Genomic DNA, 16,659 nt, shown 5'->3' on the forward strand with positions numbered 1-16,659 from the left:
TGGAGCACATTTGTATATTGGTCCAATTTTTGATGCTCTAACTGGATGGCAGGAGTGAGAAGAAAGTGACCCAGAGCATTGGTCCCAGTGCAACTTAAACCCAAAGCTGACACAAAGTGACCCAAAGCAACTCTGCAATCTGGCTGGTGAGGTCTCAGTCATCATCATTCCTGGCACTGAGTGCCTTCTAAATTGAGTGAGTGCTTGTGCTGTCTTTGCTTCTTCTGATGGATTGGATAAGATCCAGAGTTACATTTGGGTTTTGCTATATCTTGTTGTTTTGGGTTTTTTTCCTTTTCTTTTTTAAGCTGCTAGATCCACTGAAAAAAAAAAGATTGTAGTTAACATGAAAACAGATGTAAAAGACTGGCACTGTGGTGTGTGCAGCCTTAAGCTGTACATATTGGCAAGTTACTGTGTGTCAGGTTTCATGATTTAGGCATAAAGGCTGCCCTTCAGTTAAGGCAGGAGGACAAAAATTTAAGCTTATTTATGGAAATAGGTATCTGAAGGGTTGGGGACTGCTCCTTCAGGCACAAACACTTCCTGGCACCTAAAGCAAGGGTGCATGTAGGTGGGTATGTTTTACATTGTATCTTAATGAGTTTTGAAAGATAAAGCTTTTGAAGATTGCCTTTGAAAGGTAGAGCACACTCTTGAGGCTTGGGGAAAGGCACTGGGCACAGACAGAGCTGCCACTTTGTCTCAGCAAGAGAGACCCCCTAGAAAGTCAGGAGGATTTTGAACTGCACGATAACTGGAAGAGATTTGAAAATAGAAGCAAAGAAACTTTTCTTCTTATGTTTGTGGAAGCAGAACTCTGTATTTGCAAGTAAATCTGGCTTGCTTTAAAGAAATGTTTGTCTCCATCAACTTCTGACAGAAATAACCTGTAGCTCTGAATTTGGATGTAAGTAGCTTTTTGGGGTAGAAGAAAGGTGACATATTGTTATCTTCTCAGCTTTCTTCACTGCGCTTTAGGAGTGCTAATACCAGAAATAAACCACAGTGTTTTAATAAAGGTCCATGTTTAGTGAAATTACTTCTGGAGTTCTAGGTGGAGTTGACTATAATACAGGTTATTCACAGTGAATTTGATTAGTTGAAACGAATAGTAGCATGAAAACTGGATTGGAAAACGGAGCTCTTAATCTGCTTGTAAATTGTTGGGGTTTTTTTATATGAGGAAGATAATGTTCTCAGTTAAGGGAATGAAACATTATACTATTTTGTGGGTTGCAGTAATGTTATTAATCTGGTGCTTGCAGTGCTTTTCAGCCATTCTTAGATAAGTCCTAATATTTCATGTACAGTGTTTGAATGTTAAATATATTTCAGGAAAATTAACAGCTTTTAAATTTGACATTAACTACAAAGCAGTACTTTATGTTGATAAAAATCTCAACAGTTTTTTAAAAGTAGAACCCCACAGAGATACTTCAAAATTGATGACAAATGAAGTTAATGCAGTTAAAATGAATTAAACTCCTTGCTATTTAGAATAATATAATGATGTCTGAATTTTATTCCCAAAAGAGGAAATACAATTGTTAAGTCCAGATGGATTTTTATTTTTGTTGGAGTAAGTTTTGAGACTAGTAATATCTTCTTTTTAATTTTTTTTATGTTACTACCATAATGATGGATCCAAGACAGCACAGACCTGCTTTTTCTAAATTCTTTTAAACCCAGTCAAATTAACAGTCCTTTATTAAAATGACAGTGTTTATTTTGAAAATTAGCAGTTTCTTATTGCACTTTTAAGAGTTGGAAAATAAGCTCCAGGATAATGTAAAATATAGAGAAGCCAAAGGCTCAGTCCTGTGTCAAGTTATTTTCAGCTCTAACATGGTAACTACATGTGATTGTAGCCTGCCTAAATTTCAAGTGATGCAGCAGGAGGTTAAACTCTTCAGCAGGCCAAGTCTTCTTGTACTTGAGCTTTTTGCCTTGCACTGAGGGCTTGCACCTTGGCAGCCTTTGTGGTGCTGGAAAGGATGTGGGATGAGTTGATCACATCTGAAACCTGAGTGACAATGAGAAATGTCAGAGGACAGTCTGCTTGTTCAAGTGAAGGTGAAAGGCAGTTCAGCTGTTGCTGTGTCAGTTTAAAGCTTCTCAGGCCATGAAATTATTAATCCTATTGTGGTGGTTTGTTCTTTTCTGTGTTTTGCCCATTGGCAATTTGTCTCTAAGTTCTGGGCCCTATTTTGCTCCACTGGTAGGAGAATAGAATTTGGTAGTCTTTTTCCTTCATTTAGGACTTCCATGAAAATAGATGGCAAACCAGGAGGCTTTCTACCAAAATTAATCTTGGTTTGTCTCAAATAAGCATAAAGCTAGGGGAAAGCCCCATTATTGAGCATGATGACATAACGCAACTCCACTTGGAACAGAATATCAAATTATTACTGATAATTTTGCAAACAAATTCTAGGTTGGAAGGGTCCTATATGAGGAAAATGAATGACTTATAAAGGGATCTGGATCATGGGGTGAGCTGAGTGCAAGCAGGCACTAAGGGTTTCTGTGTGGCCAAATGTTGCATATATGAAAACTATGGTCTTTAAACCACAGTTGAAGCAAAGCATCATATGAAACAGTGACTAAAAATGTTAGGCATTAACTGGTGAGCAAGAGTTGCCACTGCAGTCATGGATAAAAGCATTGTTGTGATTCTGAGATAGAAAAATAAAAGGGTATCAAGTAGAGAGGTTATATTTTCTTGATGCTTGGCACATGTGTTGCATATAGTGCAAAGGTGAAAAGATATTGAGGAATTGAAATGTATTGAGTTGGAAGCCACTACTTCACTGTGAGTAAGGATGTGGGAAACATGGTGAGCATGGAGTGCAAGGAGCACAAAGTGCTTGGCTTAGCAAACCATGTCAGGGAAGAACTGATCATAACAGGCAAGTCCCCCAAGTGGGGACAAAATATTGGGAATACATTTGATAAGAAAAAGCTCTCTAGACCAGCAATCAAAGCACGTTATTATTCAGTTGACCAAGCTTGTTAGACATAAAATTAATTTCTTTTCAATGAATTGTGGCTATTTCATTGGTTAACAGCACTGTGATTTACTGCATACTCCGTTGTTCTGCCTTTGCTAGGTGCCTGTTGTTTTGTCTGGTTGGTGAAGAAGTTGTTCTGCTTCCTGGCAGAAGGGAACACAAGGAATTGCTTAAGCAAAATAACAAAAAAATGTTACAGCAAGAAATGCTGCTGAAAAAAAGGGGAAAATGAACTTGTACTCTTGTGTTACAGATTCAGTGGTTCTTTCCTTTGACTCCGTTGGACATACAATAGGCTCAGGTACAACATTGCCTTCTTCTCTATCTCCCACCTCATGACAAGGCTTCTACTTAACTGGACATGGTAGCCATGTTGGGAGGCAGGACACTGAGTCAGACTTGTGTGGGAATCAACCACCTAGGCAAAGGGTAAATAGGTCCTTTCCTAAGTGCAGTGGGAGTTAAGAGCCTTAGTACGACACAAGGATTAACCCGCAGGACTCTTCCCTTACCCAGTGAGGAAACGACCTGGACACGTCTTGATGATGCAGTTTGTGCTCCTCTTCTCATGTGAAAGGCATTAAGATGATGTCATCTACCAGCTGAAGAAAAACTATTTCATGCTACTAGGATAGTTTCCCAGCTAAACAAACAGTTGAGTTATTTGGGGAAAGACATGAAGAATGCTTCCAGGAAGGAGAAGACGAAAGAAGTCATAACTAAACCAATAGGGCTGGAAACTTTTATTTTTGGGTGGAGATTGACCAGCATTGTTGAACCCCAGGGCAAATCCTTCCCAATCTCATTTTGTTTGGAACCTAAGCATGACCTACAATTAAACTGAACCAGAAATTAAAAATTCTTTTGTGCTGGGGGCACTTCACTAGATCAGTAACTCTCCATTTGGCTGTGTGTAATGTGCAAGCTGCAGCCAAGGCATGCCATAGTGAGCATGATCCTTGATGAAATTCAGTTTACAGTGTATATATAATGATATATGAAGTGCAAGGGAAAGGCTAAGAATTGCTCTCATAACTTTAAACCCCTTAACACTTAAAATAGGGGGATATTTATTGTCTTCCACAAAAAGACAATTGCTTGCATTTTTATGTTTTATCTTGCTTGCCAGCCTTTCCTCTTAGGTTGATAGGGGGAACATGCTGCCTTCCAACATAGCACCTGTCTTCTGCCTGCACACTTTGAAAGAGAACCTGCTGCCTGACACTAACATCGAAGCTTGAACACACATCTGATTTACTAACCCCTGAACTAGTGGTAGTAACTTACTTTGTTTAAAACACCTCAAACTTTTTCTACTCTCCCTGTACCTCCTCTAAAACTTATATCTGGAAACAGATCTATTCTTAGTGCATGATCTGATGTGGGAGTATCTCTAGGGTGCCAGATGGATATGTTGTTGTGTATATGGGGGGAAGAAACCTTCTATTAACTCTCTCTTTCTAATTAATGTCTCACAAGTGAAGTGTGTTGTTGCCTCTCTCCTGTATTGGGTGGTGGTCTTTTCAGTCTGCAAAACAGGGCGGAAGTTGCATAGGTTTGAGATAACCTTGCTTGAATTTTAACCACCGATTTTGTATCTATGGAGCTAACCATAAATGTTTCCACCAATAGAAAGTAAACTTAGTGGTGAAAAACAGTTCAACTGCTCAACAGGAGTTCTGTTAATATGGAGGGTGGGAGACAGGCTCATGTGAGCCATTGGACTGCCTGGGTCTGTTTTAAAAGAACTGGTCTTTGTTCTGCTTGCATTTTACAGCTTAAGCTTGGATTGGTTAGGAACTGAGACAGTAACACTTGATCTTTTGTAAACCCTTTCACTGCAACAAGACTGACTTCCTTCATTGAAGAAATGTGAATAAAACTCATATATTTGGGAAGGGAGGCTCAGAAATGCCCGAGAAAGCTGTATGTTTATTGCTTTTATGTTTAGTGCTTTGCACTTACTGTGCTGCAAGCTTCACCTTGCTCTGAATTGGTATATTTAATAAGATGACAAGATGTGTGATATCTGTCCAACTGAGGGATAGCTTTCCTTGTTGAACAGGAAGGAGAGAGAGAAAAACTGTGGCTATTGTGCTTCCGCTGTCCATCCCATCTCACCTTGCTGCAGACCCAGGAAAAGACAGAGCCCAGAAAGAACCCACAGAAACCATGGCAGCTCCAGGCCCAGCCATTCCCAGTAGGTGATGTTTCAGATAAAGTTACATGCTTTGAAACATAAAATTACATATACTTTTTCTTTATTAGTCAAAACCAGCTGAGAATAATAGTCTCCCTGTTAAGATTTAATGCTGCTTAAAACTGGTACTTATATTTGCATATTAAACAGCTTAGAAGTGCTTTTTAGTACCCGTTAATCATGCCATGTGAAGGGCAATGTCTTGTTGCAGTTTCTGTATCATACTTCATTTGACTGTTTGTCCTTATCTTGGCTTTCCCCTTAACTTTATCCCACATGCAAGTCTCAGTTTTCAGAAGTACTGGAAATCTGTCCTTGTGCAACTCAGATTAATGACACTGTCTAGGTTTTTCTGGATAAACTTTCTGAACTGAGAGTTCAGAAGCTCATCTGGCTATGGAGCTTTAATGTAATGCTTCATAGGAGGGTTCATTGGGTAGAGGGCATGCGAGCCCAATGTGTTTTGAGTGAGGCTGAACCATGAGGTTCATGCTCTGGTCCAACCTTCACAAGTCCAGATGTTTTTGTAATTCTCTTCATGGCTGTCTGTTCTCTTAAAAGATAAAGCTTGAACAGCTGAGATAAGTGTTTGATCGTATGTCTAGGCCAGTGTTTCAGCTGAAACCATTTCAGAAAGAAGGGAATCTTCTCTGAAGCTGGGGAAACAATCAAACACAGGGTATTTGAGCAGACCTAGATTTCATTCACTTGCCATAGACAGCTAGTGCTCCTTTTATTTTTTTCTTTCCTCTCCAGTTGCTTTGTTTTACTTTGTTGCTACCAAATCAAACATTGGACCTTGAAAGTTAGATTTATACCCCTGCTATTTTTGTTCAAGACTTTTTCCTACCTCCTGTGTCTGACAGCAAGCTAATTTTTTCTTCTCTAAGCCTTGGATACAAGTGCACTGGATGTGCAAGTTTCCCAGATGCTACTGAGCTTGCTGAAAATACTGAATACCTTTGGGCTGTAGGCTTATGCTCTTGTTAGACATGTTTGATTGCAGTATTGACCACTGATTCATAGCAGATGTTCTCACTTGCAGGCTTAAAAGGTGCTAGTTCCAACATTACAAGCAACCAAACGTTATCTAGGTCTTGCTCAAATTGTTTGCATGTATTAACTGTTCTGAATTCCCAAATTGTGCTTCTGAAAGCCCACATTTAAGACCATGCTTCCAAATGCTGATTTCACACTTATAGTGGAGTAATCATCTGAAAATTTAAATCTGTGCTTATTTTGGAGTTTGCTGTTAGTGATTCCTTAAATCAAAGTCCATAACCATTTTGGGAAAAGCTGTGAGAACCATGAAGGAAGCTTTCTGTGTTTCATTCAGCTGCTGAAGATGCTCAGATAATCATTGTGTGAAGGATGAGAATAGCCCTGTCTGTCCTACCAAATACAACTCCAGAGTGAATTTGGTGACTACTTGTCTACATTTTGGATGGAGAGTAGTGTGGATGGAGGCAAGGAATAGAAATGCAACTGAATGAGGTATCAAATGGGTAGAGTAGTGATAGATTGCTAGCATAAGAGTAAAACATTGGTGACTTGCAGAAGATTCCTTGCTGTTTATTTGATTTCTCAATGATACTCTGATAGTACAAATGTCTACAGTTGCAAACTCTGATATTTCCTGGATTTTCAGGTCAGTGGTAATTAACTTTAGATGTTCTTGGTTTGAGGAAAGCAACTTTAATTAAAGTTTGGAGCTAAAATGTGGTTTTAGCATGTTGGAGTTTTTCACCCAAATTGCATTTCCATCCGAGCACTATGTGATAAAGATGTGAAATGAGAACTTACTATGCTGTATATTTTTTCATTCCTGTTAAGGCAGAAAGAAAAAAGGGAAATACATGTATTTTCTCTGCTGGTTTTGGTGGCTTTTTAAGTGCAGAAATGCTTTTTCCTTTTCATTTTTGATTAATGAAATTCTACTTCATTCTTTATTTTTCTGAGGGTAGACTGTGGGAGCTGTTTGAATCTTTGCCAGTGACTGTCATGATGCAGTTTTGTAGTCCTTATGTGACTTTGCCAGTGTGTTCAGTATCATCATCTGTTGTCTTATTAATGCTCTGTTCCTCCAGTTGAAAATACAGCTGTGAATGATTTTGAGGTGCAAATGTTAAGAAGTGGCTTAATGAATGCCTCAAATTAAAAGTATTTCAATGTGATTTTTGTCTCCCATGTGACATCTCTGCACCAAATCAGCACATCTTGTAAGTCACTAAAAGCCAATATAGATTACTGTTTTGTTAATATAGTTCTCGACTTTTATTAGGAAATATGATAACATTTATAGAATATAGAGTATGTTGGGAGACTCAGTAGGGCAGCATTAACTCCATTTGCCAAGTGGACTCATGGCAGTAAATGGAACAACTGTTCAGCAAAGGCTGTAGTCTGACTTGAAAATGATTACTTCCTGGGAAAAGCAAAAGGGCACATGCAGATCATAGGAGGAAATTTTTCATCTTCCCATTGGAGTTTTTCTTAAATTCAGCTTAAAGCAACCTATCATTGGAGGTTGCAATTGTTTTATTGAGATGTGTAGATGTAGATTGGTGAGGTAAGCTTCTGGTGCTGGGCTGCAAGTGCTGGGCACTTCGCTTTACAGGGGTCACTTCTGCTCCTGCTGTGATTGTTACAGAGCAGGGAAAGGTACCAGAGACTGGGCTTTTTTTTCTTGGTGTTTTCCTTGATGTCACTTGGCAACCTGGAGAAAAAGGCTGGGAAGTTTGTATGCAAAAGTGTGAGTGGGGGTGAAGAGGAAGCTGAAACATAGACCTGCATGCAGACCGCGCAGGGCTGTGCTGAGAAGCCCAGGTGGCCTCAGCTTTACCACTCCTGAACTTGCCTTTGCAGTCTTCTTTATTCCCAGGTTATTTAAATAGAAGGTAATGTTTTCATTAGTAAATTCCATCACTGAAGAGGTTAAAGTGAAAATCCTAAGGAAAGGATGCAATATTAAGTCTTTGTTTATCCAGTACTTTGATTGTTGCTCAGTAGTCCTGACTGCTATTTTTCTAACCTTGGAATAAAAGCTTTCTTTTGTCTTTTTCAGCTGATCCATTTAACATGACTTTTTTGCATTAATTCTTTCTTGTCTCTTGAGTTCTAGAAGAATTATTTTACATCGGCTGAACTTTTAGAACTGTCCATATGTGTTTTCTTAGTCAAAGGTGAATATGATGTTTGGCCTTTTTCATTGCAGAATAAGTTATTTTACTTGTGACATTTGCTGCAGATGTAGAACTTGCATGTGAATGGTGACCAGGGCTTGGCTCATATGGATCCTCAGTTCTGCAGAGACCAAACTGCACTGGACAGGATGAAATGTATCAGGGTGGTCTGACCATCCTTGATAGGACTTCTGTCTCTTGAGAATCATACTGATTTCTTTGACAAACACAAACATTTTGAATAAAATAGAGAAATTGAATCTTCTGCCTTCCTTCCTGTACATGCAATTGCCAATTAAACACAGAGCTAGAACTACATATAACCTGTCCTTTAAAAAAAAAATTAATTTTCTGTTTCTGTAGGCAAAGTTATTTGTGCTGTGCTTCTGAGTAACTGGCTGCTAAAAGGGTTAGCACTCAAGGATTAGTATCAGTGAAATTGGTTACAGGTAGCTTGAAATGATAAAACCACTATGCCAAGTTAATTCCTGGATTGTTGATTTCAGATTAGTAGCATACAGAGAAAATTTTGCCCATTTTGCTTCTATATAGCTATACTGGCTGCAAATGCAAAAGGCAACTTGAGTACTTGCTAGATACTGTACACTGGACTTTATGGCTTCCTGGGTGGTCTACATGGAGTTTTCAGACATGAGACAATGCATCTCTCACTTGCAGCCCGGTAGCTGGATTTCTGTTGGATTCTTTGGAGGAATTTCCATGCTAATGCCAACGTTGGATTTGGCACAGGATTTGCATAATTTATAGAAATTGCTATGCTTGGCTCTATTTCTGTTCTTGTAATCCCAATTACTTGCTTTATTATGAAATAGTTGTCAGTTCTTAGATTCTTATTCAGTTCTGATCTTCCTGGAAATGTAGAAATGCATTTTGGTTTTGACCTAAGATGACCTCTTGTTCTTGTGATGCAACATGATGCATGATGAAACTTCATTTCCCATGTTTGTTCATTTCTGTGCACTGTTGTACCACACTGTCAGCTGAGATCTGTAGGTCCTTAGCAAAGGTGATTGTGATCTTGAGAATGACTTGTGCTTTTCTAATATCTTATCTTTCATGGGCCTTTCAGTCTTCTGTGGGCTGATAATAAAGTCTTGTTCAGATTACTCCATGTTCTTTCAAGGGATGCAAACTAAGTTCTTTATTACCTTTACTCATCTTTTGCTTTAAAAGCAGATCCTGTGCCTCAGAGCCATAGAGGTGTCTGGTCTGGAACTGGGTGGGTCAGACATGACCTGGGCTGGATCAGACCTACCAACATGCTTGAATGTGAAGGGAGTTCTCCAGATTGTACCTGTGAGTGGCTCTGAATTGTCCTTCATTGTCCTTCAGTGCAGAGGTCTCCTAATGATTGGGATGCTGGGGGAGGATTATCATGATGATGTTGGTGGAGGCCAACATCAAACCACACTTAACATGGCCAGCTGGTCCAAGCTGATCTTTGGTGGTCAAGTCTTTTTACTTTGTTCTCTCTAAGTTTTTGTTACACTTTCTCTAATATTACAGCACTTCTTTATCCCACTACATGAAGAAGAGGAGAAATATTTCTGTATATCAGGTGGTTAACTTTGTGAGTAAGGCGTTTAACTAAGGTTATGGGAGAAGGAAGCAACCTGTAAGGGCACAGAGGTGGCATGAGTGCCAAGGCAGGCTATTGCCACTTCTATTTTCAATGGAGGAAAAGGCAGGAATGGGATTGCCCCTTTCTTGAGCTGTGAGCTGTGTGATCAGTTAGGTTCCTGTCCTGTAATTGTCACACCCTGACCAAACTGTATTTTAGATTCAGTTGTACTTTGATTGTGTGGATCTGTGTTTCATCTTATGTATCTAAGTTTTAACTTAGATACAGAACTCCAGACAAGGATTGCCTTTTCCTGCAGCTAGGCTCTGTCTGTGGCTTTCTTCAGATATTTGGGACTTTTATCTGTCTTTTGTGAATCCAGGCGACTTCCAGCCAGCATGTGGGCAGAATTTTAGCCCCTGTATTTGTAGTGATACAGCTAAATGACACTGGAAGTCTGTAGCAAGACTCCAATTTTTTGCTGAAAAGGAAGATAACTTTGAATCTGTAATTTTGGAGGGTCCTAGTGTCTTTCCTGGGGAAACAGCATGTGATAGAGATTGATTTCTAAGTGAATAGTAATGCTAACTTCCAAGTGTGCCCATGAGGGTGAGATGGCCCATGGTGAGGGAAGCATTTCTCTGCCTGCAGTAGCTTGCACAAGAGGAAGGGGCATGGATGCTTCTGGTTTGATGTTACAGCCTGAAACTCTACTTACACCCTACTGAAAATCAAGAACATACCTCTGCAGCTGGCTTGAAACCAGAAATGTTGTTTTGTTTTGTAATACTTGTTTTTGGAAATGCCTGTTGCAAGGAAATGCAAAGTAGTTTCAGTGAACCTGAAAACGTAAAGCCTAGGGGAGGTGAAACAGTTGTGACAAACAGAAGATAAATCTTGTGAAACATTGCAGTAGAGGTCTGTCCTTAGTGTTTAACTCATGTATGTGTTCTGGTGCTTTGGTTGCAAAGCTGATGAAGTGTTGAGTTAATAGACAATCCAGGATGTTGTTGTAGTTACGAGGTGATGTTTCTCTTATTGCATTTCCTCTTTTTGTATTTCCTGTTGGGAAGAAGGGAATGTTGGTTTAAATGAGATAAGACTAATGACAGATGGGTCAGTGGCTATAGATGGTTAAAAAAAAAGAGTTATTAAAAAAATTCTTTGTGGTTGTTTGCTTAGTGCAGATGTTAGTTTTGGGAGTCAGAAGGGTTAATAAAAATTGAAGGCATGTTTCTTTTTATGGAGTGGATACCTTCCTATGCACAATCCTACTGGTGGAGGGAGTGAGGTTGTACAGGACACAACTTCTTGTGGGAGGAAGAAATTATGTGAAAGAAATTATGAGGAAAGCAGCACATGGGGGAAACAGAACTGTCAGTATGTGAAGAGTGGAGGAGAGATGCACAGGTGCAGTGGGGATGGTGGGTGGCACTCGGGTGCTGGCAGGGAACAGACAGTATGTGCCAATATCAAGCGTGCACGTGTTCTGCAGCTTCTGTTACCTAAGTGATGTCAAATAGAATACTTCCCTTGGCTCGGGAATTAAATCTTAATGGGATTGAAACCAATGGCACAGTTTACATTGACCTATCTGGTGCAATCATTGTGTCTGAGGTATGTGTTTAGGCTTGGCTGTTCTGCTGGTAAATGAGAGTGAAAAGCTGGTGATCTTCAGTTAAACTACTGCACCAGAAATTCCAGGGGTGTCTCATGAGAAAAGTAATCTTCTATTTCCAATGAGGTCTTTCTGAAAGCTTATGAGAATTTTTTTTCTTGTTTCTTTTAATCTCTGATTGGGTTATCTTCTACTTCTCTGTATATTTTTTTATTGTATAGCTGTGAGACCTAGGGGTCCTCAGTGCGAGGAGACCCCTGAGCTTAACCCAGTGCAAGAAGAACACTGCACCTTTTCCATGTGTATCTCATGTGAATTCTAATAGTTTTATTTTTTGTATCCATTGTTTGATTTACAAGATCACAGTATATTCAGGGATGCTGAATAGAAAGCTTATTTGTACATGAATTGCAGATTTTCTGAGTTATTTTGTTTCTGTAGCTGTCCCCTGTTTGTGGCATAAACTGTGGCATAAAGTTTTTTCCCCACTAAGAAAGTGGGAAAAAACTTTCTCTTGAAGAAGAGCTGCTTGATTATGAACTCGTGGATTGGAATAGACAAGGAATGAAGAAAAATTTCAAAGCTCTATGCATCAGAACTAAGGAGGAATGTTTTTCATACAGTTTAGTGTCAAAATTATTTGTACAGCAAGCAGGAAAGCTTTGTTTATCACTGCATAAGTGGTTTCAGTAATACTTTTTATCACTCTGGATAGCTTGCTTAATTCTAGTGATTTCTGAATTAATGGTTACCCATGTGTTGTCTTGCTGTGGTATTTCCTGGAGACTGAGAAATGTTAATTTGGGAATACCTTGAAGTAACAATAATCTGTATTAACAGCTGCTATAAGGACTTGCTGCTGTTCAGTTTTGGTGCCTTTTGCAGAGGAGACTCTTGCAGCTTTTATGATATTGTGTCCTATGCTTTTGTTTTCCAGAATACGACAAACTTGGATTTCTCCTGAACCTGGACTCAAAATTGTAAGTAGAACAGTGGGATTCTTCTTCATTTCTGTAGTTACAGTTTTTTGTTGTAAGCAACTTTAATGTCACCTGGGCAGCTGGCTCACTAAACTCTGCACTTCTTCCTGGGACACCCAAGTCCTGCAACAACCTGGCAATTACAACTCCTTTCCTTGCACTAGGCTTTGCAGGCCAGCTTGGATTGTGGTTCACTGTCATTAATTCCTTAATAACTGATCAGGAGTCTATAAATACCCACTTGAAGCCACGACTGTCAGTCTGCTCTAGATATCCTTCTCTTAACGTTCCAAATGAAAAATGAATTACAGATGTGAAAGCAGAAGAATTGTGAAGCCACAATTTGTTGGGATGCTTAGGAGTTTATATTTCCTTTTTACTTGCTCCTTTAAAAATGGATACTCCTATTTTTGTTGATAAAATAGAGCGGAAAGAAGCTCAGCACAAAGCACAGACCTCTTGCTATGTCAGAAGGAGGATTCAGTACTGAAGGATGAAGATGTTTCTCATGCTTTTTGCCTTAAATCAGTCGAATTGAGCCTGGGCTGCCGAACACTAGGGGTCAGTAGCGACCCTGTTTCTGGGGTCAGCAACCTGACAGAATTTTTTTTGCTGTTGGGAGCAAAAACACTACTAAAAGACTTCTTAAAAAGGACCAGAACCAATCTCGTGGCTTTGAATGACTTAAAAAATACATCCCCTGCACAGCATGTCATGTCAATATAAACCCCATTCTTAATGTTTTGAAAATATCATTGTACTTATAGGGTGAAACAATTCAGTTTAGTGATGATGAGCAGCCTGTGAGCTTCCATAATGGAATAACAGTTTCCTAAGTGTGTTGGGAACTGCTGCTTGCAGGAGATAAGAAAGTTTATAGGTAGGAGCTTATTTTGCAGAAGAAGCTGGGTACATAAACTCAGTTATAGTAACATATGGCAAAAAGATTGCGGAATGCACATAAGAAAAAAGGAGTATTGATTATTTGTTTATTAATTTTCCTTCAAAGGCTCTGTATATCATTCAGTGATCAGGAGGGATAGCGTTGAGTGCATGAATAGCTCAAGGTTTCTTTCTGGTCTCATTCAATGTAGTGTTCCATGCAGTTTTTGTTGCATACTGTCTGGAACCCCTGCTGGTGGCACAGTTACCCATTTTCTTTGTTAAATTTCTGTGTTGGGACATCCTAGTGATTCCGGGGCAATAGTGTGTGTACCCATAAAACACTGTGGGATGATATTCATATGATACATTACCTTCAATTTATACATGTAGAAGTCAAAGCAAAAAGATGAATCCAAAATTGTGAAGTGGGTAAAGTAACCTTTGAGTGAATGTCTGAGTGTTGGAGAGGGAAGATGTTTTTTTAAGTTTTTAACTAGACTGATTTTTTTTCAGGCTATTTTTGTGTATTTTGTAATGTCCAATTTATTGAACACGCCGCTGACTGTCCACACACAGTTGTCATCCCAGTCTGTGCTGCATCCAAACCACTGCTTCAGTCTTCCTTCTCCTTCCTTCTCCTTTTCATTTTGCTTTTAGCAAATTTCTTGAGTCTTTCTTCCTCTCAGGCCTCTGTTCCATTCTTTTCCCCCTTCTTTGCTGACTTACCTGTTTGATTACAGCTCTCCAAGGTACGGTCTGCTTTTTCTTATTCTTCAGCATGAGGCCAAGTGAAGTTTTTACCTGCTAGAGGGCTTCCAGAGCACTGATTTATTTTCCTAAAACCTACCCATTATAAAAACTCTCCATTAATTTGATTGAAATAGGATTTTGTTGACTACTTAAAAATATATGTTTATATAGTACTCTAAATATGCATATTTATTTTTCAAAATCCTAAATTTAGCTTCTAGAAAGACTTGTAACAAAATCAGTATGAATAAAATAAATACTACAAGTTAAGTTAAGAAAAAGAAGGTAAGTACTATATGTAGGTGGAATAACTTCTTTTAAAACTGGAGCTTTGTTAGGTGTGGTGGGGTTTTTTTTCTCCTTTTTTTTCCCTTTTTGTTGTGGTTTATTTTTTCTTCTGTAGAATTAAAGCTGATCCTGCTTTTAGAATAGAGCTGATGACCTGCAGACTTCACTTCTGGCATGAATAATTCTGGATTTTTTGTTTTTTCTTTTTAATAGCGTGGAAGACAGAAAATGGCTGAAAATGCCATAAAACATAGGAAATAAATTTTGAAAGAAAAATGGCTGGAAAATAGTCTAGAGGACTTTGCTACCATTCTACAAGTTCACATTTTGTGGTCAGAAATTTTGTGATACCAAATTTCTAAGTACAGACTGAATTCAGTGGGACTTAGTGGTTAAAAATACTTGTTGTGACTGAGTCAAGATGGTACCATCAAAGAAGCACTTTCTGGTTAAAAAAATGCTTTGAGTTGAAAGGGGTAATATGTTCTGCACTGATGACTTTATTGGCAGAAATAATTGAATTGTGTCTGTTGTTGTGATATAATCGTTCTGGTGGAATCTTACCATAAATCATAACTTTATAGGGTTCACTTAATTGGCAGCATGTGAGAATCTTGTGTGACTTGAAGCACTTAGGGCAACAATTAGTTTTCTTTGGATTTTTCTCCCTAATCTTTAATTTGTGCAAAACCTGTTGCTGGCTGCGTTAGTTGATGTCATTGAAACTAATGGCCCATTAGACTAACATTTTCTACAAAGGTAGATCTGTATTACACCTTAAGTGCTCTGACTTGCATTTTGAATGTCATCCAAAGGAAAACATTTGACATAAATAAGTAGTAATGTGTCCATTTGCCTTTGCATCTTTAGTTTTTTTGTGCATTGCTACTTTAATGTCCTGTACCCTGCTGTTATTCAGATATAGTACAGTCTGCTGTGGTTACAGGAATGTAATGGTTTTGTTCTCTCTGAATTCATGGAAATGCTAATGAAACCAGATTTGTTCCCTTTGGAAGGAATTCTGTCAGAAGCACTTGAGTAGTGTTTTCTGTGGGAGCTGTGTGTGTGATAAATGCCTTGCTGTAAGTAGGGAGACTGGCATGGACAGGAATCTCACCTGTGAGGAGATGGCCACTTTTAAAGATGCTGTATGGAGGCTTCATGGAAATGACAGCCTCTGACCAGTCTTGTTAGAAAGAAGAAGATTAAGATGTAAGATGCTTCCTTTCTGGTGCCTCAGCCTAGGAAAGCTCTTCGCTAGAAAGTCTAACAGCTTTTAAAGGGCAGAATGTTATCCAGGTGAGGATTGTTAATGACACCCAGGGTGAATGGAAAGGTGAGGACCTCCATAGACAATGCAGTTTATGAATGAGTTGTTCTCTTAGTCAAAATAAGTCTCCTTAGGACCAGGTTAGTGAAAAAGATCTGTTGCAAGAGGAAGTTATCTTTTAGTTATGTTTGTAATAAGCATAACATCATTACCAGAATTAGAATATCAAAACAAAATATGCACTAAGTATAGAAACAGGCTAGTTGCATCTGTTTCTCCCTGCTAAAGAGTTTTCCCGAGCAGCAGGAACCTATTTAAAACCTGTAAGGATAACATTTGCTGGTTGTGTAGAGAAAAACACACAAAAACTTCAATACAGCTCACAGATTTTCATTTTCAGGGGGGCAATAGTTCCTGAACAACTTAAGGCTATCAATCACTTTAGTGACTCAGCCAGTGGATTACTGGGTGCCACCAAACGCCAAGATTTGCAGTCACTTCTAACATCTGTGCTTGGCAACGAGTTGCATGCTTTTGTTATTATTAAATATTTATATTGTAGTAGTTCTTTGAGACTGGCCAGGTCTTAGAAACAAGAGTCTCATTCACTACAAATTCTGAATCATTCCCCAAGCAGAATCCATGTTTGCATTGAATTAAATGAGATTTCCGAAGGAGGATCATGAACGTGGAGTTAATTATAGACTGTATTTAATGCTGATTAAGTGGGCCAAGCTGAAGGTTGTATTGTCATTCTTCTGTCACTTAGTACTCTCTGAATGCTTGGTTTAGTCACCTTAATGACTGCTTTGAGTCTGCCTTGGCAGATTGCAAGTATAGATTCACTTGTGTTGAGCATATGAAAAGTTCCTTTTTTGTAACCCATGTGA

The 16,659-nt window shown here is 38.9% G+C and overlaps 1 protein-coding gene across 12 annotated transcripts in view; it reads left to right on the forward strand.

Annotated features, from left to right (window-relative positions):
- Positions 1–16,659, forward strand: part of ST3GAL3 (ST3 beta-galactoside alpha-2,3-sialyltransferase 3) — a 188,563-nt gene that overhangs the window by 49,024 nt on the left and 122,880 nt on the right. For 8 of the 12 annotated variants that reach the window (XM_064428649.1, XM_064428647.1, XM_064428648.1 and 5 more), the window contains 3 exons: positions 3,268–3,315; positions 5,080–5,214; positions 12,534–12,576. In XM_064428649.1, coding sequence (XP_064284719.1) covers positions 3,268–3,315; positions 5,080–5,214; positions 12,534–12,576 — 226 coding nt within the window. Of the gene's footprint in view, positions 1–3,267; positions 3,316–4,701; positions 4,747–5,079; positions 5,219–12,533; positions 12,577–16,659 lie in introns of those variants that run through there. The other 4 variants (XM_064428652.1, XM_064428653.1, XM_064428651.1 and 1 more) reach the window with 4 other exon arrangements.

This window comes from Passer domesticus, chromosome 7, assembly GCF_036417665.1.
Source record: "Passer domesticus isolate bPasDom1 chromosome 7, bPasDom1.hap1, whole genome shotgun sequence".
Taxonomy (NCBI): domain Eukaryota; kingdom Metazoa; phylum Chordata; class Aves; order Passeriformes; family Passeridae; genus Passer; species Passer domesticus.